Source organism: Lynx canadensis, chromosome A1, assembly GCF_007474595.2.
Source record: "Lynx canadensis isolate LIC74 chromosome A1, mLynCan4.pri.v2, whole genome shotgun sequence".
Taxonomy (NCBI): Eukaryota; Metazoa; Chordata; class Mammalia; order Carnivora; family Felidae; genus Lynx; species Lynx canadensis.
The window spans coordinates 87983299-88004289 of NC_044303.2; the positions used below are offsets into that span (position 1 = coordinate 87983299).

At 58.7% G+C, this 20991-nt stretch overlaps 1 protein-coding gene across 33 annotated transcripts in view; it reads right to left on the reverse strand.

Moving 5' to 3' along the window:
• The window catches only part of OBSCN (obscurin, cytoskeletal calmodulin and titin-interacting RhoGEF), a 156058-nt gene that overhangs the window by 41275 nt on the left and 93792 nt on the right, over positions 1-20991 (reverse strand). For 28 of the 33 annotated variants that reach the window (XM_030315066.1, XM_030315232.1, XM_030315110.1 and 25 more), the window contains 19 exons: positions 20559-20822; positions 19959-20222; positions 19153-19416; positions 18553-18816; positions 17970-18236; positions 16966-17232; positions 16589-16861; positions 15890-16162; positions 15445-15641; positions 14855-14930; positions 12233-12505; positions 11021-11287; positions 8924-9196; positions 8326-8601; positions 7765-8052; positions 7290-7649; positions 5837-6210; positions 3964-4828; positions 2655-2933 (listed from right to left, as the gene is read on the reverse strand). In XM_030315066.1, coding sequence (XP_030170926.1) covers positions 2655-2933; positions 3964-4828; positions 5837-6210; positions 7290-7649; positions 7765-8052; positions 8326-8601; positions 8924-9196; positions 11021-11287; positions 12233-12505; positions 14855-14930; positions 15445-15641; positions 15890-16162; positions 16589-16861; positions 16966-17232; positions 17970-18236; positions 18553-18816; positions 19153-19416; positions 19959-20222; positions 20559-20822 — 5664 coding nt within the window. The remainder of the gene's footprint in view (positions 1-2654; positions 2934-3963; positions 4829-5836; positions 6211-7289; positions 7650-7764; positions 8053-8325; positions 8602-8923; positions 9197-11020; positions 11288-12232; positions 12506-14854; positions 14931-15444; positions 15642-15889; positions 16163-16588; positions 16862-16965; positions 17233-17969; positions 18237-18552; positions 18817-19152; positions 19417-19958; positions 20223-20558; positions 20823-20991) is intronic. The other 5 variants (XM_030315328.1, XM_030315240.1, XM_030315119.1 and 2 more) reach the window with 4 other exon arrangements.

Sequence of the window (20991 nt, forward strand, 5' to 3'; positions counted from 1 at the left end):
CTCCTGGGACCCTGTGTTCCCGGCCCCTTGGAAACTCATATACAGGTCTTAGAAGTGCCCACCAAAACTGGGATGGGGGAGGTTTGCTTTGGCCTCCCGTGAATCTGTTAGAGATAACCTAGTTTTTCTCAGACCTTATATACCCTTCAGTCTCCAGCAACCGAGGTCGCTTGTGTCATAACTACAGAAGGTGACACTGACACATCCCTTTTCCTTGCCAAGCAGTGTTCCCTACAATGGCTGTACCACTATGTAACCATCGCCCACTGAAGGACAGCTGGGTTGTGACCAGTTACTGGCTGTTGAGAATAAGGTTGCTAAGAGCCTTTGGGTACAAGTTTTATTATGAATTTGGGATTTCATTTCTCTGGGATAAACACCAAAAACAGCAACTGTTGCATTACATGTTAGCTATGCGGTTGGTTTTGTAACTGACTGCCACCCTCTTTCCCAGATGGAGTGTACCATGTTACATTCCTGCCAGCAATGCATAATCAATCCTGTTTCTCTGCCTCCTCGCCAGCACTGGGTGTTGTCTCTATTTTTTATTTTAGCCATCCTGCTAAGTGTAGAGTGACGTCTCGCTGGGGTTTTGATCAGCATTTCCCTGGTGGCTAATGATGGTGAATATCTTCCATGTTATTTGCCTTCAGGGTGTCCTCTGGTGTGAAACATCTGGACATGTCTTTTGCTCCTGTTCTAACTGGATTTTTAATTTCTTTTTTTTTTATTGTTTACTGTTGACCATTCTTTTTTTTTTTTTTTTTTTTTAATTTATTTTTGGGACAGAGAGAGACAGAGCATGAACGGGGGAGGGGCAGAGAGAGAGGGAGACACAGAATCGGAAACAGGCTCCAGGCTCCGAGCCATCAGCCCAGAGCCTGACGCGGGGCTCGAACTCACGGACCGCGAGATCGTGACCTGGCTGAAGTCGGACGCTTAACCGACTGCGCCACCCAGGCACCCCGACCATTCTTTATATACACAGTAAAACTGTGGATTGTGAACAACTTGTTCTGCGAGCATTCCACAAGATGAGCAAACATTTCTAATAAATTTTAACTTGATAAACTGAGCGATGTGTTGCAATATGAGTAGTACGTGACACTGAATGTCACATGATTACAACTGAGCCAATGGTTCTTCTCTCTCTCTTTCTCTCTTTCTCTCTCACTGCAGGATTGTGGGTGATTGTCTTCTATGCTCAGATGCTCATGCTCAGTCTCAGGCCATGGCATTTCACAGAAATCAGTGGTTTTTCAAAACATTGGAAGGTGCCCACAACTGGCACTTGTGGTTTTTGTTTTTTTTTTTTTTTTTTTTTTTTTTTGTCACTTCCAATCACCTATGGACAGCCCTTTGCTTTTCCATACAAGAGTGAGCTTAGGTAGGAATGCTTAGCTTCATTCTAGGTCAGGCTGCCTGCAGATATAGATCATTTCCTCTGCCGCCTTACTGACAGTTACATTCAATACGTGACAAGAGTTTATTAATACTGTAGTGAGGTCAACATCCATGTGAGTGTATGAAATGGCCCCCATGCAGAAGGTTCCATGGAACCAATAGATAGCAGTGATTCCATTAGTGATAGTGAAGGTTGCCCTACACAATAATCCTCCTCTCCCTTGTCTCCCTTACACCAGCCACAAACATTTTCAGGGTAAGTACATGTTAATTTTTCTTTATATTTTGTATTTTCTTGATTATTTTGCATTATATTACAGTATTGTAATCATTTTTATATGAGTATTTGGGGGCTGTGGAGCAAGTCATCTGAGTTTCTATTGTTTCTTATGGGGAAATTTGCTTTGATATACGAGCACTTTGGATTACAAACATGTTTCCGGAATGAATTATGCTCACAAACCCAAGTTTTCCTGCACATATATTTCATGCTTTCCTTATTTTTATTGGTTTCAGAGGTAGAATTTCTTGTATATATTTTTAGATAAAGTCCTTTACTAGATATGTGGTTTGCAGATACCTTCTCCCATCCTGTACTCTGACAACCCTCTGCACCGGGTCTTTCTCAGAGCAAACATTCATAACCTTTACCAATTTTCCCTTTTATGGGTGTGCTTAGTATCAAATCTAAGGAGTGTTCTCCTGGATCCTAAATATTTTTCCCTATTTTTTTTCCTGAAACCTTCATAGTTTTGTATTTAACATTTACATATATAGTCCATTTTGAGCTAATTTTTGTATAAAGCCAAGGTCTAATTCTTTGCCTATAAATGTCCCAATGACTCCAGCACTACTTGAGATTCTATCCTTGAATCTGAAATTCTATCCTGCCTCCACTTAATTGCCCTTGCACTTCTGTCAACAATCAAATGGATGTACTTGTCCTGAGGCCCACCAGGAGTCTCGGCATTAGAATACAACATGCCTCCTGGTCCCTTATCACTCGGGAAACTTCCAGGGATTTAAGAACTGTGTGCTAGGAACCCGGAACAAGACCAAGTACATATTTCTTGTTGTGCCATAGCTAACCGCCCAAGTGTGCCGGACACCTCCAAACTGTCCCAGGCCCCTCCCCAGCCTAGGCACCTCCCAAGGAGATAAGGTCTCTGCCCCCACCCCAGCCACAAGATATGAGGCTCCACATCCTGTCCGACCCGAAACCAGTGCTCTCTGGGGGCTGCCACACTCACGGTCCACACGGAGCTCTGCCTTGGTGGACGACACACCCATGCTGTTCTCAGCCATGCAGCGGTAGACACCCATGTCTGCAGGCACCACTGCAGTGATGATGAGCTGGTGGCCACCCTGTTGGTCCTCACTGATCATGTAGTGGTCATCCTCCTCCAGCATCCTGCCGTCCTTGAACCAGCACACGGTGGGCACCGGCTGGCCTGTCACCACACAGTCGAAGCTCACAGGGTACCCGTCCTGCACCTCCTGATTCTGCAGCTCAGTCAGGAACACTGGGGCTGGGAGGGTCAGGCAGGGTATGCAATAAGCTGGCCCCAGGGTCTCCACCAGTCAGCCCAGCTGCCAGCGGCTCAGTGTGCATCCAGTTCACAGCACCCATTCACGTGGGAGTGCTTGCAGACCCCGGGGCTAAACACAATTCTGCGTCTGCCAGCTTCACCCCTGTTCTCTAGGAGGATCCTCTCCTTGCCAGCCTGCATCTCAAGCCACTGAGAAGCCAGAGGGATAGTGGGCAGGAAACAGGTAGGAGGGGCAGGTAAAGAGAGACAGAAGTTGTGTGGGCTGCAAGCATGAGAATGGCCCATAATTGCACAGGGGAGGTTTCCAGACATGAGGCCATGGGGGTTATACACCTTCTTTACTCCTAGGGAAACACAAGGGAATGGTGGAGTAGCTTTAAAAGTAACTTAGTTGCTGGAGCAGAAGATGGGGGCCGTGGAATGCCACCTTTTATACTGGTTTTACCCCAAGCCCTCACGGAGCAAACACAAACTCTGGAAAGTCCATATTCTTATACCCACTTCATAGACAACACTGAGGCTCAGAGTGGCTAGCACGTAACAGACAGAGCTGGACTTAAACCGAGCTCTAACTCCAAATTCAGGGCTCCTCCAGCTCAGGCAGCTGCATCCGCAGTGGCCCCAAGCTGGAGCCCAGCCAGCTCCCTGAGTCTTCAGCTGACCCAGGTCACACCGGCCCTGCCCCCCCACCTCCCGGCCCTGCCCCTCCCCCTCCCGGCCCTGATCCACCCTCCCTTCCAGGCCCCGCCCCACCTTCCCTTCCAGGCCCCGCCCCATCCCCATTCTAGGCTCCACCCTTTACCGCCCCACCCCTCCTCATCCCAGGCCCCTCCCCCTTCCAGCCCCCGCCCCCTTTTCCCTGCCCCGCCCTTCCTTTCCAGCCCCGCTCCTCCTCTTCCAGGCCCCGCCCTCTCCCTTCCTGTCCTCCACCTCCAGACCCCGCCCCCACCCCTCCTCCCTTGTCGCCCCTCCCCCTTCCGGCCCCGCCACAGACAGCGCGCAGACTCACCGGCGTCTGTGGTCAGCGGCCGGGGCACCACCTCCTGAGCTGCTGCGGGGGTAGGCGCCACCTTGCTGATGCGCATCTCCACCCCCCGGGGCCCCTGCTCTGACAGGCTGATGTCCACGCCGATGCCCATGGTGCCAAACATCTCTCGGAAGCAGGTGGCCGCACGGTGGGCCTCGGCAAGCGCCTCGAAGCGAATGTAGACAAAGTGCTCTTCTTCGCGGTACGTCCGCCAGTCCCCCGGCTCCTCCGGCTCCGCCGGGCCCTCGTCTGCGCTCAGGAAGAGCTCTTCGTCCGATACTTCGGCCGGGCCCTTGGTGCGGAACAGGCGGTGCAGCCGCCGGGCTGCTCGGCGGAAGGCGTCATCCAGCTCGCCCCCCGAGGAGCTCTCCGCCTCGCTCTCCGTCCCGCTGACTACCACACAGGCGCTGTGGGCCACGTGGCCGAACTTGCTGCTCACCTGGCAGGTGTAGCGGCCAGCGTCTGCACGGCCCAGGCCCGTCACCAGCAGACAGCAAGTGCCGTCCCCAAGCTGGTCGATGTGGTGGTGCCGGCCGTCAGTCAGCTCCACGCCGTCCTTCAGCCAGCGAGCACGCACATCCGCCTTGCTGGACACCACACACTCCAGACGCAGGACATCTCCCACCTGTGCCTCAGTGTCCCCAAACGTGCGGGAGAACACGGGTCCTTCCTGCTGCTTCATCTCTTTGCGGACCTTGTAGCCTTTGAAGGCAGCCTGGATCTTCACCGCTGCCTTGTCCATGGACGGGTCACCCAGGTCTTCAGCCCTCAGGCTTCCCGGGGGTGGGTGAACTGCAGGTGGCTGTTCCTGATGCTTCGGTGGCTTCCCAACTGCAGGGATCCCAAGCTGTGTGCACAGGTAAGGCAGGGAAACTGAGGCCCGTGACAGAGAAAGGACAGTGCAGGGACATACAGGAAGCTGGAAGCAAAGCTCATGTTTCACTTCACCATGCTGCTCTGCCTTCTGCCTGCCTGAAATTGCATAACTTTCACAGAGGCTGGATGCCTTATGACTCCTGTTGCCACCGAGAGGCAAGCCCACCCTCCCTGAAATCATTTCTAATGGTTACCTGGACGGGGACTGACAGGTTGTGAGGAACACCACAGAGAGACCAGTTTAGCTCTTAACAGCCAGGTGGATGGTGGGTGGGAGGATGCATGGGTGGTGGGAGATGGGTGGGTGGATGGTGGATGGATGGGTGGGTGGGTAGGGCATGGTGGATGGATGGGTGGGTAAGTGGTGGATGGATGGATGGATGGATGGATGGTGAATGGTGGATGGGTGGGTGGGGGATGGGTGGGTGGGGGATGTTGGATGGAGGGATGGGTGGGTGGGTGAATGGTGGATGGATGGATGGATGGATGGGTGGTGGATGGGTGGGTAAATGGTGGATGGATGGATGGATGATGGATGGATGGATGGGTGAATGGTGGATGGATGGATGGGTGGGTGGGGATGGTGGATGGTAGTGAGATGGGTGGTGGCTGGGTGCATGGTGGCTGGCTGGCTGGCTGGGTGGTGGCTGGTGTGGCTGGCTGGGCCTGCTGGCTGGGTGGGTGGCTGGCTGGATGGGTGGGTGGGGGGATGGTGGATGGGTGGGTGAATGGTGGAAGGATGGATGGATGGATGGATGGTGAATGGTGGATCGATGGATGCATAGATGGGTGGGTTGGTAGTGGATGGATGGATGCATGGACAGAGAATGGATGGCAGATGGGTGGTGAGTGGATAGGTGGTTGTATAAATGGATGTTAGATGGACAGATGTATGGATAATGGAGAAATGGGTGGGCATATGGCTGATGAAGATCTGAGACATCCAGGCCTCTCTTCGAAGGCCACACTGGACACTCACCTTGCCGGCCAGTGGTGAGGTGCTGGGCTTCCCAGCCTTCTTGAGGTAGGTAACCAGGGAGGGAGTGCCTGCCCGGGACTCGTCGTCAGAGCTGGTATGCGAGAGGTCGGCCTCGCCAGTGCGTGCCAGCTCGTCTGCTGTGGAGTAGTCCTCAGAGAGGTCTGGGGCCGCTTCTTCTACCTCCTGCTGCGGGCGTGGTGAACGACCATCCTCCTCGGGCAGCTCACTGATGGAGTCCAGCGTGGGTTCACGGCTCATGCGACGCTTCCGGGCCAGGGCCTCCCACAGCAGGTGCAGGTCACCCTCCTGGGCTGCCTCGGGGGGCAGGCTGGGCTGTGCAGGGGCCTCGTCCTCAGATCCCGTGGTCAGCACCACTAAGAAGGACAGGAGACTGATCAGCAGAGTTGGGACAGACCCTCGACCCCAGGCTGGCCATGGCGGCTATGTGGTTCCCCTCAGTAGGCCTCTGGCACCTCCCTGGGCCACCAGGGTTTTCTGGAGGTCCAGTCTTTATGAAGTTTCAGAGGCTCTGAACTGCCCTCTCAGCCTCAGCTTCCCCTGCTGAAGCCAGACTTCACCCTACCTTGGGTACCTGCACAGGAGGAGTGAGCCCAGGGGAGCACGGGGCCAGGATCAGTGCAGATGCAGTGGGACAAATAGTGTGAGGGGGTTCAGAGCACAGGGGAAGGTGGTCAGAGTGGGGAGGCTCATAGCGGGGGGTTCAGAGCACAGGGGAGAGGTGGTCAGAGTGGGGAGGCTCATAGTGGGGGGCTCAGAGCACAGGGGAAGGTGGTCAGAGTGGGAAGGCTCATAGTGGGGGGCTCAGAGCACAGGGGAAGGTGGTCAGAGTGGGGAGGCTCATAGTGGGGGCTTCAGAGCACAGGGGAGATGTGGTCAGAGTGGGGAGGCTTATAGTGGGGGTTTCAGAGCACAGGGGAGAGGTGGTCAGAGTGGGGAGGCTCATAGTGGGGGGCTCAGAGCATAGGGGAGAGGCCATCAGAGTAGGGAGGCTCATAGTGGGGGTTCAGAGCACCAGGTGAAGGTGGTCAGAGTGGGGAGGCTTATAGTGGGGGTTTCAGAGCACAGGGGAATGTGGTCAGAGTGGGGACGCTCATAGTGGGAGGACTCAGAGCACAAGAGGTCCCTGTGCATGAGGAGGAGGCTCAGAAGGCAGGGTCCGAGAGCTTAGGGGACCAGCAGTGGGTACCAAGGGATGTGTTGGCCAGGACGTGCTCAGGGAGCAGTGTGGCTTGAGGTACCAGCTCTATGATTTGTGACAAGAGACTCAGCCACACGGGTCTGTGCATCTCCCCACCAGACCTCAGTCTTCTTTGGTGTGAGAGGGGCTCCCCAAGAGGATCAAGGAGCTGATGAAGAGGAGGGGCTGGCTTACCCCCACCCACCCCGCCCCACCCCACCCCACCCCCACCTTAGCTGGGTCCCAAGGACACACCCTGGAAGGAGGCAGCTGCAGAGGAGGCCGGGTCTCGGGTGAGGCCACAGCGGTACTCCCCCTGGTCCTCCGCTGAGAAGCCCCGGATCACCAGCGTCCGCCGCTGACCCTGGCAGAGAACCTGGAAGCGCCCACTGGGTTGGATGACCTCCGCCCCCTTCAGCCACACCACCTCGCCCGCCTCGGCCACCTCACACTCCAGACACACGTCCTCGCCGGCAGCCACCTGCCGGCTCTCGGGAGCGGGAGGTGTGGGAGCTGGGTGCGCAGGAACCGGGGCCACAGGCACGGGGACTGAAGACACGGGGGTGGGGACCGCAGGCACGGGGGCGCTGGCCGCAGGCACTGGCTCCAGGGCCTCTGCCAGAAACAAAGCCACTTCAGAAAGGACGCACTGGGGCTCTCCAGCTTGGGGAGGTCTGGAGCGCTCCAGGCGGGACTACCACCACCCACCTTAGGAAGGGCAACCACTCACCGAGCTTCACTGTCTGCGGCAGGTGCACGGGCTCCCCAGCCCCTGCTGGGCCCACTGCTGCCACGCGGAAGCGGTAGGTCTCCCCGGGGGCCAGGCCGTCCACCACGCACTCAGGCCCAGGCACCAGCTCATGGCACAGCTGCCACTCGCCTGTGGCCGCCGCCTTCATCTCCACCCTATAGCCGCAGAGACCGCCGCCACCGTCGCTTGCAGGCGCCACCCAGGACAGCGTTACCGAACGGCCGCTGCGCGCCACCACCTCTGCGTCCTCTGGAGGGTCTGGGAGGCCTGCGGGGACGGAGCTGGTCAGTGGAGGCTCCCGGTCCGCGCCCGCGGGTGCCCAGCCTTGCCTGCCTGGTTTCTGATCCTGGGGTGAGAAGTGGGCGCTGGCCCGTGAGCCCCTGTACTTGGTGGCCCCGACCGTCTGAGAGCGCAAAGGTCGTGCACTTCAGAGCCAGGGAGACAGTGTACCCTGAGCCTACCTGGATGGCAGCCTCTGGGGCTGGAACAGCAGAACCCTGGTCGCAACCTGCCTGCCCGCAGGCGGCCCAAACCACCCACCTAGCACGGTGAGCCGCGCGGAGGCCACAGCGTCGCGGGCGGCGAAGGTGACCTCGCCAGCGTGCTGTGGCTGGGCACTGCGCAGCTGCAGGGTGTGGTGGCTGCCGTCGGCGGTGACCGTCCAGTTGCGGTCGTCCGGCTGCACGGCGGCCCCGTTGATGTACCACGTCGCCTCGCCCACCGGCACCGCCTCACTGAGCGTGCAGCTGAAGCGGACCTGCCCACCGGCTCGCACGGCCGCGTCCTGCGGGGACTCCAGTACCTCCAGGCGCCAGCCTGCGGGGGCCGGGGTATGCGGTGAGCGCGCCGGCCTGGAGGCAGGTCTGGGAAATCTCCCGGCCACCGGGTCCCGCCAGCCCCGCCCCCCTGCTCCTGGCAGAGAAGGAAGCCCGGCATCTGGCAGGAGGGGTCTCAAAAGACCGACGCCCCCCCCCTCCACCAACGTCCTCAGCCCCCAGCCCTGTACCTCTACAGCGGAGGATGCAGTGGGAGGGGTCTCAGAGACCCCACACACCTGCTGAGCGGCAGCCGGTGGGAGGGGTCTCCAGATACACGCCCCCCCCCCCGTGAGGCCTCAGCCCCGCCCCGCACCCCTAACCTCTGACTGTGAGGAACGCGGACGTCACCACGTCCCCTGCCAGGAAGGTCACCCGGCAGCTGTCCTGCGGCCGCAGGTTTTTGAGCAGCAGCAGGTGCCGCAGGCCGTTCTCGAAGTAGACCACCTCCGCGTTCTCGGAGGTTCGCACAGGCTCATCGTCCAGCAACCAGGTGTGGGCGGCCACCTCGGGGCGGGACAGCTGGCACTCGAACAGCGCCTCGCCGCCTTCGAGTGCGTCCACGTTCTCCAGGCCACGCACCACTGTGTTCTTGGCTGCGGGGAAGGCGGCGGCTCAGGGTGCGCTGGGGCCTCCTCTGCCCCAGGGCCCCCTGCAGAGTTATGTGGAAGAGCCCACCCCCATTAGAAGGGCTTAAGGGCTGACCAGCATGTGGCCCAGTGGAGGGCAGTGCACGGTGTCCACATGGGGCCACCACGGGGGCCTCTTGAGGCCCTGCCCACTCCCATACCATCACCACGCTGGTAGCTTGCCTTGGCTGGTGGCCAGGGAGGAGGTGCTTCTCCACACCAGACAGGTGAGAAGCCTCACAGGTATTCCCAAAGCTGCCCAGCCCACAGCCAGGCTCAAACCCTGCCCCCAGCAAGAGTTATATGCCCCTGCCCAGGTTGCAGCGTGGGACTCTGAAAATGGCCCCCTTTCTTCCCAATCTTCAGCCAGCGCTATCAGACATGCTGGGCTGCTCCCCTCACCCACAGGGACCAGAGAGACCCCTGCCCTACTTCCCCACCCCTCTCCAGCTCTCTTGTTCGCATAGTACACCAGACTTAATAAGTGGATGTGTGTTTGATGTGTTAAGCCATGAGCTCAGGACTGGGCTTGCCTGGCCCCAACAGCAGCCCAGGCTTACCACCTGCCACGGCCCATTCCCATGATACACCACCTATACAGCAAGTGATGCCAGTGGGAAGTCTGAGCAACTTCCTGGAGGAGGAAGAATCTCAGGCTGGGCATGACTGAGCTGGGCAGGGCACATGTGAGGCAGGAAAGGAGAACCAGGTGACCCAGGGCTGGTCTGGATGCTGGGAAGGGTGTGACCTTGACCCACATGACTTTAGGAAGCCGCTACAGAGCCTGACCTGGGCAATGGGGGATGGGGCAACCACAGCCCCAACTGCTCTCTGGGATACATACCCAACTAGAACCTATTCACAGCCCTAGTGCTCAGTCCCAGCTTATCCACAGAGTACACATGCCCTGCAGGTAGGGGCATCTGCTCTGGACACGAAGCCCCAGGGAGTGAATGGGGCAGGGCATCTCAGAGCAGACGCCCCCACAGGACCCACCCATGTCCCTCTTCTGGCCACCGTCCCACTCCCGGGCTCCTCATACCACAGACCAGACTTCCCCACATCCCAGCTCCTTTCCTGCCCACATCAAAATCAACAGCACCAATGGGGGTTAGACATCCCAGATGTCAAAGCAGCAGTGAGCCCCTGCCCTTTCTGCCTCTCTGGGCTCCACTGTACCCTACCCATCCCAGATGGTCCCATGCCTCAGCTGCACCCCCGCCTCCCTCAGGTCTGGGCTCAAAGGGCAGCCCCTCCCCATAGCTGCTGTCACGTCTAACTTCAGCTCCCAGAGGGACAGCCCCCTGGAGGGAGGGATTGCTGTCTATTCCGAGCTGTGCCTCCTGGAACCAGAAAAAGGTGCTTTAAAAACGTCACTGTTTACAGAACCAGGACCTGCTTGTCCTGGCTTGGATGGCCCTCTCACTAATGCCTCCAGATCACTCCTCACTGGGCAGTGTTCTGATCTTCCCAACCAGGAACTGGCAGCGGCCAAATGATGTCCCTCCCCTGGGGGCTGCAGTCAACTGCCCCCCCACCCCTGGTCCCCCACACGGTATCCTTGCTGTGTGCAGACAGGGACACAGGGCTCCAGTGCCCCACCTAAGATCAGGGACTCAGGGCATGCAGCCCAGTACCCCCCTCCTGTCCCATCAGGCAGCTCCAGGAGGAGCGGAGGCCTGCCTGTTGGGGCCCTGTCTTTCCAGCACGGCCACATAATGCTGACTGTCACACCCGCCTCTGCACCAGGAAGGATGGCCCCAACCACGCTGGAGCCGTGCAAGGCCTCACCTTGCACCTGCAGCAGGGCCACCACACGGGTGCCCGCAGCCTCACAAGAATAGATGCCACTGTCGCAGGGCAAGGCCGGCCTGAACGACAGCCTGGCCACGGTCCAGTCCTGCTCTATGATGACACGGCGCCCGTCAGCGCACACCTCCTGCTTGTCCATCTTCCACGTGGCCTGCACAGGCCTTGAGTACTGGCAGAGGAGCTCGGCTGGGCCGCCCTCCTCCACGGCCAGGTCCTGCATGGCACTGACCACCTCCACCGTGGGATCTGTCGGCCGACACCCCGGTCATGTGTCAGCTGGTGCAGCATGGCTGCACCCCACCCACCCTCTGCTCTCAGCAGCTCAGCAGCAAGCAAGCGGTGTTGGGCGGGGGGGGGGGGGGCTGCGGCAGGAGGAGAACCCATCGCGGCAGCCCAGGGCCCTCCTCATGGGGGAAGCTGTGCCCTCCCTGGGGTAGATGGCACTGGAGGCTTGGCCTCTGTCGGGGCTGGGCCCTTCCTGAACCTTCTGCCTCCCTCCCCAGCCCTGGCCCAGGGCATGCTTTGCCTCAGCAGGGGCACAACACCCCTGCTCAGGGTCTATGAACTCTGCTGGGCCCATGGCACCCCCAGGGGCCTCGCCAACCTCGGGGTCCCTGTCCCATCTCAGCCTGCTGAAATCCTACTCAACAACTGATCTGCCCCTTGGACATGGGTGAATGTCTGCACTTATTCCACAGAAGCACCGAGTGAAGCCTTGTTGGCCAGCCATCCTGGAGGACCGGACACCCCACTGTCATCCTCCCCAAAGATGGCTCTTTCCCAGATGGTCACAGGACCCCAACTGAGCCCACAGCAAGGGAAGCAGTGGCGAGCAGGGACAGAGCAGGCCAGGCCCAGGACCAGGAAGGGGGCTCTCACTCCCCAGCTGCCCTCTGGGCGAGCACCTGAGGGATAGACAGCCACAGAATGGTGACCAGGCAGGAAGCCAGGCCTGGCGCCCCACAGGGAGGTGGGCATGGGGTTGGCTTCACCTCTCCCCAGCCTGGCCTCCTCCTCCACAAATCGGGACAGCAGACCTCCCACCATGCCTGCCCACGGCACACACAGAGCGATGCCCAGCTCGAGTCCTGGGGCCAGCCCTGGACCCGGCACCCTGGGAGCCCGCAGCAAGCGTTCAGGGTCAGCAGGTACAGAAGCGTCAGCTCAGGGCAGGGTCCCATTGGCCAATACCTTTGACCAACAACTTGGCCGTGGAAACCAGGGGCCCTGCACGGTAGGTGACGGTGCCTGAGTCAGCAACCCCCAGGCCCGAGAGTGTGAGGGAGTGGAAGGTCCCGTCACGCACGGAGATAGCACTCTGGGGACCATCCTGCAGCAGGGTGCCATCCAGCCACCAGCGGGCCTCCGGCCCCCCCGCACGGGACACCTCACAGGAGAATGTGGCCACCTCCCCCGCAAAGACGTCCACGTTCTGCAAGCCACGTACCAGGCGTGGTACTGCCTCTGTGCAAGAGGGCAAAAGGAGGGGGTCTAGGCACCCTGGGTCTGTGGAGCCAACCCGGGGTCTGCAGAGGCTGCCTTGGGGCTGAGACAAGAGGTCCACCCAGGCCAGCTGACCCACCTTGCTTGCAGAATGAGACACAGAAACCACCCACAGCAAGCCCATGGGAGGGCAGCTTAGCCCCCTGTACCCAACACCCCCATTGGGACATGTCCTGTTTCACCACAGGAGACTGGTCACCTGCATCCACGCCCTTTTCAGGAGGCAGAGCAGACAAGCCCTAAGGCTCCAATCCTTGGGGGGTGGGTGTGGGGTAGGAAGAAGTCATGGGGCCCCCTGCTCTCATAAAGTGCGGGATCTCCCTTGGGAAGTAAGACTGCCATCCCTGGGCGTTTGGAAGTAGATGTTTCTCCTGTCCCCAGAGGTCCATTTACCCAGACGTGCCCCGAGGTCCTTCCAGCCCTCAGATTCTGGGGCCCTAATGTTGCATGGCAACTGACTCTTGCCCTGTCACACAGTGGGGCTTGAACCCAGGGGCTTCCCAGATGCAGACGATGCCTGCTGTGTACCCCTGTACCCACCATGGCTGGGCCCTCCTGCAGAAGACCCCCCATACCCTTCCCAGGGTACGCCATTGATATTCCAGCCCCCACCTTCCCTCCTATCCTCTCCCAAAAGTGCACACCTGACCATGTCCCCACCCTACTGCATCATCTCCCCATTCTCGTCTCCCAACAGAGCTCCCAAGCTTGTCCATATACCACCTACCAGGACACCCATTTGTACCCCACCCCCATGCTCATGGCCCTCCCATAAGACCATGGCCAGGTATCTTTACATCATTCAGCACACTTCAACTGGGGACACCAGGCCAAGAGGGGCCAAGGCACAGCCCTCAGTGGGACCTGTAAGGCTCAATCCACTCCCACGCTGCCCCCTCACAGATACCCACTCTTAAGAACACACAGGCCCTTCCTGGACCCACCTGGATCACAACACCCAGGATACTTCCCCTCTCCCATCACTCAGCTGGAGGGCACTGCACTCTGGTGCCTTTCTCAGCCCCACAGTTCACAGAGCTGACTGCGTCTGTCCACCCTCTCAAGATCTGGGCTGGTGGGGCACCTGAGACTCAGGACACACTCCATCTCTATGTCTAACTCTACCAGCAGACTGGGGACTCCCTGATGGCACAGCTTCAGGCCCTCTCCAGGTAGAGGCATGTAGGGTAGATTGATGCCGGGTGGATGGATGGATGTCCATGGATGGATGGTGGGTGAACAGATGGATGGTAAGTGAACAGATGGATGATAGGTGGTAGATGGATGAGTGGATGGATAATGGATGAACAGATGGACAGTAAATGAACAGACGGATGGTGGACAGATAGATGAGCAGTAGATAGATGGATGAATGAAGGATGGTTGGATGAATGGTGGATGCAAAAATGTTGGGTGGGTAGATGAGCAGATAAACGGATGATAAATGGACAAAAAGACAGGTGGTGAATGTGTAATGGATGAATGTGTAGATGAATGATAGATGGTGGATGGATGAATCATGGATGAATAGATGGTAGATAGATGAGCAAATATGTAAGTGGATGGTGATTGGACAGATGGATGGGTGGTGGATGGAAGAGTAGATGGACAACAGATGGATAGATGGATGGTAAATGAAAGGATGGATGGATGGATGGATGGATGGATGGATAGTAGGTGGGTGAATGGTAGATGAATGGATAAGCATATAGGTAAACAGATGATACATGGACAAAAACATGGGTGGTGAATGTGTAGTGGATGGACATGTAGATGAATGATGGATGGTGGATGCATGGGGCCAGCTTGACAACCAGGAGTAAGACAGCACAGGAGAAGCTCTCAGGGTCAGGCACTCAGAGAGATGACCAGCTCTGGGGACAAAGTATAACCCAAGTTGAAGGTCTTTAGGTCCTCCCTACATGCCTGGGACCTTGTATGCTGTTGTATAAAACCACATGTGTCACTTGGAAACCTATGGATGTGCAGGCATGTATCAATGTAGACATGATTATCTACATGGCACACACAGGAGTGTGCCACAAGAGTAGACATTCACAGGGGAGAAATCCCAAAGGCCCAGGCCCACATCTCCCTCCTGTGGACAGCACTAATCCAATCCTGGGATCCCCCACACACTATCCTTCTGGTGTGTGACTTTAGCCATCAAGGGGTGGACGGTCACCATCCCAAGGTAAGATCACCTCTGGAAGGCATTGGCTTCTGGCCACACCACTGCCAACAGCTCCCCAACTAAGGAAATACAGACATCTGCAAGCAAGGGGCTGGTTAGGAGAGGGGGCTGCCCACCTGTGACCTTCAGCTGGGCTTCTGAGCTACATGAGCCCACTTGGAAGCTGATGATTCCTGCATCTTCCAGGGTCACCTGAAGGAGAGAGGGGGTCTATTCCATCTCTGCAGGCCTCCAGCCAGGTCCGAATGGAGTGGGAACCTCCCCTCCACTCCCCAGGGAGACCATGGCTGGCCCCCAACCAGGTCTGAATGGAGTGGGAGCCTTCCCCCCCACTCCCCAGAAAGCACCATGGCTGGCCCCCAACCAGGTCCGAATGGAGTGGGAACCTCCCCCCGCCCATTACCCAGAGAGCACCCCAGCTGGCTCCCAGCCAGGTCTTAATGGAGTGGGAGTGTTCCTCCCCACTCCCCAGGGAGCACCGTGGCTGGCTCCCAGCCAGGTCTGAATGGAGTAGGAGCCTTCTCCCCCAGTCCCCAGGGAGCAACCCGGCTGGCCCCCAGCCAGGTCTGAATGGAGTGGTAATCTATCCCCCCCCCACTCCCCAGGGAGCACCGTGGCTGGCCCCCAGCCAGGTCTGAATGGAGTGGGAGACTTCCCCCCACTCCCCAGGGAGCACCATGAATGGGGCAGGACCCAGAGAAGCCACCTTGTGCAGGGTGAGCAGATGCAGTGTGCCATGCTCCACGGTGATGTCATTCATCTCATTGGCCTGCAGAGGCACCCCTCCCAGGGCCCAGCGGGCCTCCTGGCCGCAGGCCCTGGATAGCTGGCACCGGAAGTGGGCGTCCTGGCCCTCACTGAGCTGTACATCTTGCAGGGGCTCCAGGATGCTCACATCAGGGACTGCACAGCGGACACACAGTGTGGGCCTCAGCATCTGGGATGCCACTGCCCACTGTCAGGGGTGCCTCCCAGCACCCCATCCCACTTCCTGAACACAAGCATGTGGGGCACCCCTCCATCACACCTCCACTGTCCCCAAGTCACCCCTCACAGGGCCGCCTCCCCACCCGTCCCTCAGACCCGGGGGCAGGGACCCCGGCATTTGTCTCTGGCATACAGAGGGCTTGAGCTTATGTGGCACCCGTTACCTCGGACAGTGAGCTGGGCAGAGGATGTGTGGGCGCCCACGTGGAAGGAGACAGTACCCGCATCCTCAGGGGTCACGCCCTTCAGCCGCAGCGTGTGGGTGCGGCCACCCCGCACGGCCAGCTCTGTCACCTCGTTGTTCTGTAGTGGCAGGCCCTGGAGGTGCCACTCCACAGCCATGGCCCCAGCCCGTGACACCTCACAACTGAACTCCACCTCCCCGTCGACCTGCACCTCGGCATCCTCCAGCCCCCGCACAATGGTCACCTCAGGCTCTGGGGGGTGTAGGCAATGGGGTCCCTTTACCAGCCACACCAGTGCACCAGGCCCACCTCCCACTCCCCTCCTCCAGCAAGTCTTCTTGAACATCCTCCCACTCTGCCTCTATTTGCCACGCACAACCTTTGTCTCCATGACACTTAAGTCTGGGCACTCAGAAGAAGCAGAGGGGTTGTGGGGTGGGGGGCTGCCTCTGTCCACCCCCACCCTGTGGCCAACCCCAGCAGGGAGGCAAGCCCTTCAGGAAGTCCTAGGACATGCTGTCCCCCTGCATGCTGGGGCCACCCACACCAGAGTGAGCAGAAAGGAGAAGAGCCTGTAACTGCAAAGGCCTCAGAGCCACGTCCAGAGGGGCACTTGGCCCTAGTGGGTGCCAGGCCAAGTGTTCCCCCGGGGCAGTGGGTGTGGCATGGATGGCTCACCTTTGACCATGACAGAAGCCATGGTTTTCTGACCACCGGCCATGCAGACGTACTCGCCCGTGTCCTTGGCCTCCAGCCCATGGATCAGCAGCTCGCACATGGTCCCCACACGCCGTATCTCATACTTGGGACTCACATGCAGCTCCACACCCTCCTTGAGCCACTGCACTGGGACTCTAGGCTCTGCCTCACTCAGCTGGCAGCGTAGCTGGGCCACACTGCCGGCCTCCTGTTCCATGCTCTGCAGCTCTATCTGGAATGTGGGCCTAGGGGCTGGGGGGCCAGGGAGGGGTGCTTAGGGCTGGTGAGCACAGTGCCCACTGCTCCCAGGGTGGGGGTGAGACCCCAGGGAGGGCAGGAGCCGCTGAGCAGCTCACCTCGGACAGAGAGGCTGGCCGTGCTCTGCGCATGGCCCGTGTCACAGGTATAGTGGCCAGCATCCTCCTGCTCAGTGTGGTGCACCCACAGCTCGGCAGCCCTTCCCTCCTGCACCATCTGGTACTTGGCACAAGGGAAGAGCTGCAGGGAGTCCTTGCGCCACTCCACACTAGCACCCTCTTGGCTCAGCTCACAGCGCAGGTGGGCAGTGGCACCTTCATCCACCTCCTGGGCCTGCAGCTCCCGGAGAAAGCGCACCGGTGCAGCTACAGGGAAGCAGGGCAGCGTGAGGGCAGGTGCAGGGGCAGCTATGGGAGTGCAGGGAGACCACAGGGGTGCAGCTATGGAAGCACAGGGAGACACCACAGGGGTGCAGTTATGGGAGTGCAGGGGGAGACCATGGGGGTGCAGTTATGGGAGTGCAGGGAGAGACACAGGGTGCAGTTATGGGAGTGCAGAGAGACCACGGGTACACCTATGGGGTGCAGGAGGACCAAGGGTGCAGCTATAGGAGTGCAGGGGGACCAAGGGTGCAGCTGTGGGGTGCAGGGAGACCACGGGTACAGCTATGGGAGTGCAGGGAGACCACAGGTACAACTATGGGGTGCAGGGGGACCATGAGGGTGCAGCAATGGGAGTGCAGGTAGAGACCACGGGGGTGCAGCTAAGGGAGTGCATGGAGTGACCACAGGAGTGCAGCTGTGGAGTGCAGGGAGACCACAGGGGCACAGCTGTGGGGATTAGGGAGAAAGTGAGGGCAAGACCCAGGGTTCCCACAAGGGTGCATGGGGGAACCACAAGGGTGTGGCTACAAGGGATAGGGGTAACCTCAGGGGCTCAGCTACCAGGGTAGGAATCATGGGGGCTGAGGCTCCTGCCAGGACTGATATGTCTACAGGAGCCCCTATCCCCCAAGGGACTCCCAGGGAGGTGCTGCATCCCAGAGGCCCAGCACAAAGCACAAGGGACTTGCCCCTGGGACAGGTGTTGCCTTGGGGCCCACCTGTAATGGTGAGGGTAGCACTGGTGGCCTGCGGTCCACAGGCACAAGTGTACTCGCCCGCGTCCTCTCTGCGCAGGTCCCACAGCACGAGCTCCGCAGTGTAGCCCCGCTGCCGAGGCTCCCAGCGCCCATCAGCCTGCAGCTCCAGGCCACCCTTGCTCCAGACCACAGCAGCATTGGGCTGGGAAAGCTCACACCGCAGTGTGGCCGAGGCACCCTCCTCAGCCTGCACGCTCCTGAGTGGCTCTCTGAATACCACTTGTGGGGCTGCAGGGAAGCGATGCAGAGGGGAGATACAGTCAGCCCAAGAGGGGAGTACCCACACCCAACTGGGCCCAATGAGGGCAGGAAAGCTGGACAGGTTGGGGTAAGGTGGGAGGGGGACACCAGGTGGGGATTCTACCCCACCAGCAGGATGACCACGTGAGGCCACGAGGATGGGGGACAGTGAGCAGACAAAAACGACTGGCAAAGTGAGTGGACACGGCACAGAGCAGGTAAGAGCCCGAGACACAGTGGTGATGCAGAGACATATACAAGGACAGGCATGCGTGCAGTCCACCTGGCCACAAACAGTCTTTACCCCTGACGGTCACCGTGGCTGACGTTCTCTCCTGCCCGCACACACACGAGTACTCCCCGGCATCTGCCACGGCCAGGTCACGGATCTCCAGCTCACACACCGTCCCATCCTGTCTCAGGCTCACTCTGTCCCCGGCTCTGAGGGTCTCAGACCCCTTCTTCCACTCCACGGGGACCGCCTTGCTCAGCTCACAGCGCAGCGTGGCCGTGGCCCCTTCCGTGGCCTCTTCCTTCCTCAGGCTCTTTGTGAACTTGGCGGGCAGGGCTGGGGAGAGCCAAGGATCAGGAGGACTCCAGGCTGTCTCGAGGACTCTATGTCCAGGACGAGACACCCACAAGCACCACACAAACTGCCCAGGGCCACAACACGAATGAGTGAAAGGAGCACAGAGTGGGTGAGGAAACAGTCCAGGAAAGGCAAACACAAGCCTGGACACAGACACCAGAACAAATACTTGACAAGGAGATGGAGGCTTGGAGTTCCCAGGGGGACACAGCTCGAGACACACAGATGCCCACAGTCTGACAGGGAGATGGTGGCGATAATGGACAACATGCAGACACCAAGACATTGGCCCACGTGGCCACACATGACCTTTACCCCTGACAGTCAGCATGGCCGATGTCCTCTCCTGCCCGCACACACACGAGTACTCCCCGGCATCCTCCATGGCCACACCACGGATCTCCAGCTCACACATGTTTCCGTCCTGCCTCAGGCTGACTCTGTCTCCAACTCTGAGGGTCGCGGACCCCTTCTTCCACTCCACAGGGGATGCCTTGCTTAACTCACAGTGTAGCTTTGCCGTGGCCCCTTCCATGGCCTCTTCCTTTCTCAGGCTCTTTGTGAACTTGGCGGGCACAGCTGGGGATGGTCAGAAAGACACAGACACAATCACAGTCTCTGAACACATGGATAAGACAAGACACTAACAGCACAGAAAAGACACAAACCAAACTAGACATGTGCCATGTGCTTGCTGGGTGTGCCAAGCACACACTGTGCGTTGTGGCTTCCCTCAGACCGGCTTATATACAGCGTGGCCGTGGCCTCTTTGATGGTTCATCAAGCCTCATGCTTTGTATGACTCTGGCTAGCATGGCTGGAGAGTCGGACACAGAATGGAGAATTGTTGAGGGCAGGACACAGTAGCACAGAGGACAAGACAGACTCCCACAGGACAACAGAACTAGCAGGGACTGACAGGTCAAAAGTGGCTTGGATGCTGGCTTCTCTTGGTTCATACAACCACCCAGGGAAGGGGAGACATTTCACGAAGTAACAGTGGAGGGTGACATCAGAGAATGGGGGAGAGAAAGAACGTGAACATGGAATGAGTGCACACGGACATCACGAGTCACTTGGACACTAGATCACAGCTCTGCTTGGCCACACACAGTCTTTACCCCTGACGGTCACCGTGGCTGACGTTCTCTCCTGCCCGCACACACACGAGTACTCCCCGGCATCTGCCACGGCCAGGTCACGGATCTCCAGCTCACACACCGTCCCATCCTGTCTCAGGCTCACTCTGTCCCCGGCTCTGAGGGTCTCAGACCCCTTCTTCCACTCCACGGGGACCGCCTTGCTCAGCTCACAGCGCAGCGTGGCCGTGGCCCCTTCCGTGGCCTCTTCCTTCCTCAGGCTCTTTGTGAACTTGGCGGGCAGGGCTGGGGAGAGCCAAGGATCAGGAGGACTCCAGGCTGTCTCGAGGACTCTATGTCCAGGACGAGACACCCACAAGCACCACACAAACTGCCCAGGGCCACAACACGAATGAGTGAAAGGAGCACAGAGTGGGTGAGGAAACAGTCCAGGAAAGGCAAACACAAGCCTGGACACAGACACCAGAACAAATACTTGACAAGGAGATGGAGGCTTGGAGTTCCCAGGGGGACACAGCTCGAGACACACAGATGCCCACAGTCTGACAGGGAGATGGTGGCGATAATGGACAACATGCAGACACCAAGACATTGGCCCACGTGGCCACACATGACCTTTACCCCTGACAGTCAGCATGGCCGATGTCCTCTCCTGCCCGCACACACACGAGTACTCCCCGGCATCCTCCATGGCCACACCACGGATCTCCAGCTCACACATGTTTCCGTCCTGCCTCAGGCTGACTCTGTCTCCAACTCTGAGGGTCGCGGACCCCTTCTTCCACTCCACAGGGGATGCCTTGCTTAACTCACAGTGTAGCTTTGCCGTGGCCCCTTCCATGGCCTCTTCCTTTCTCAGGCTCTTTGTGAACTTGGCGGGCACAGCTGGGGATGGTCAGAAAGACACAGACACAATCACAGTCTCTGAACACATGGATAAGACAAGACACTAACAGCACAGAAAAGACACAAACCAAACTAGACATGTGCCATGTGCTTGCTGGGTGTGCCAAGCACACACTGTGCGTTGTGGCTTCCCTCAGACCGGCTTATA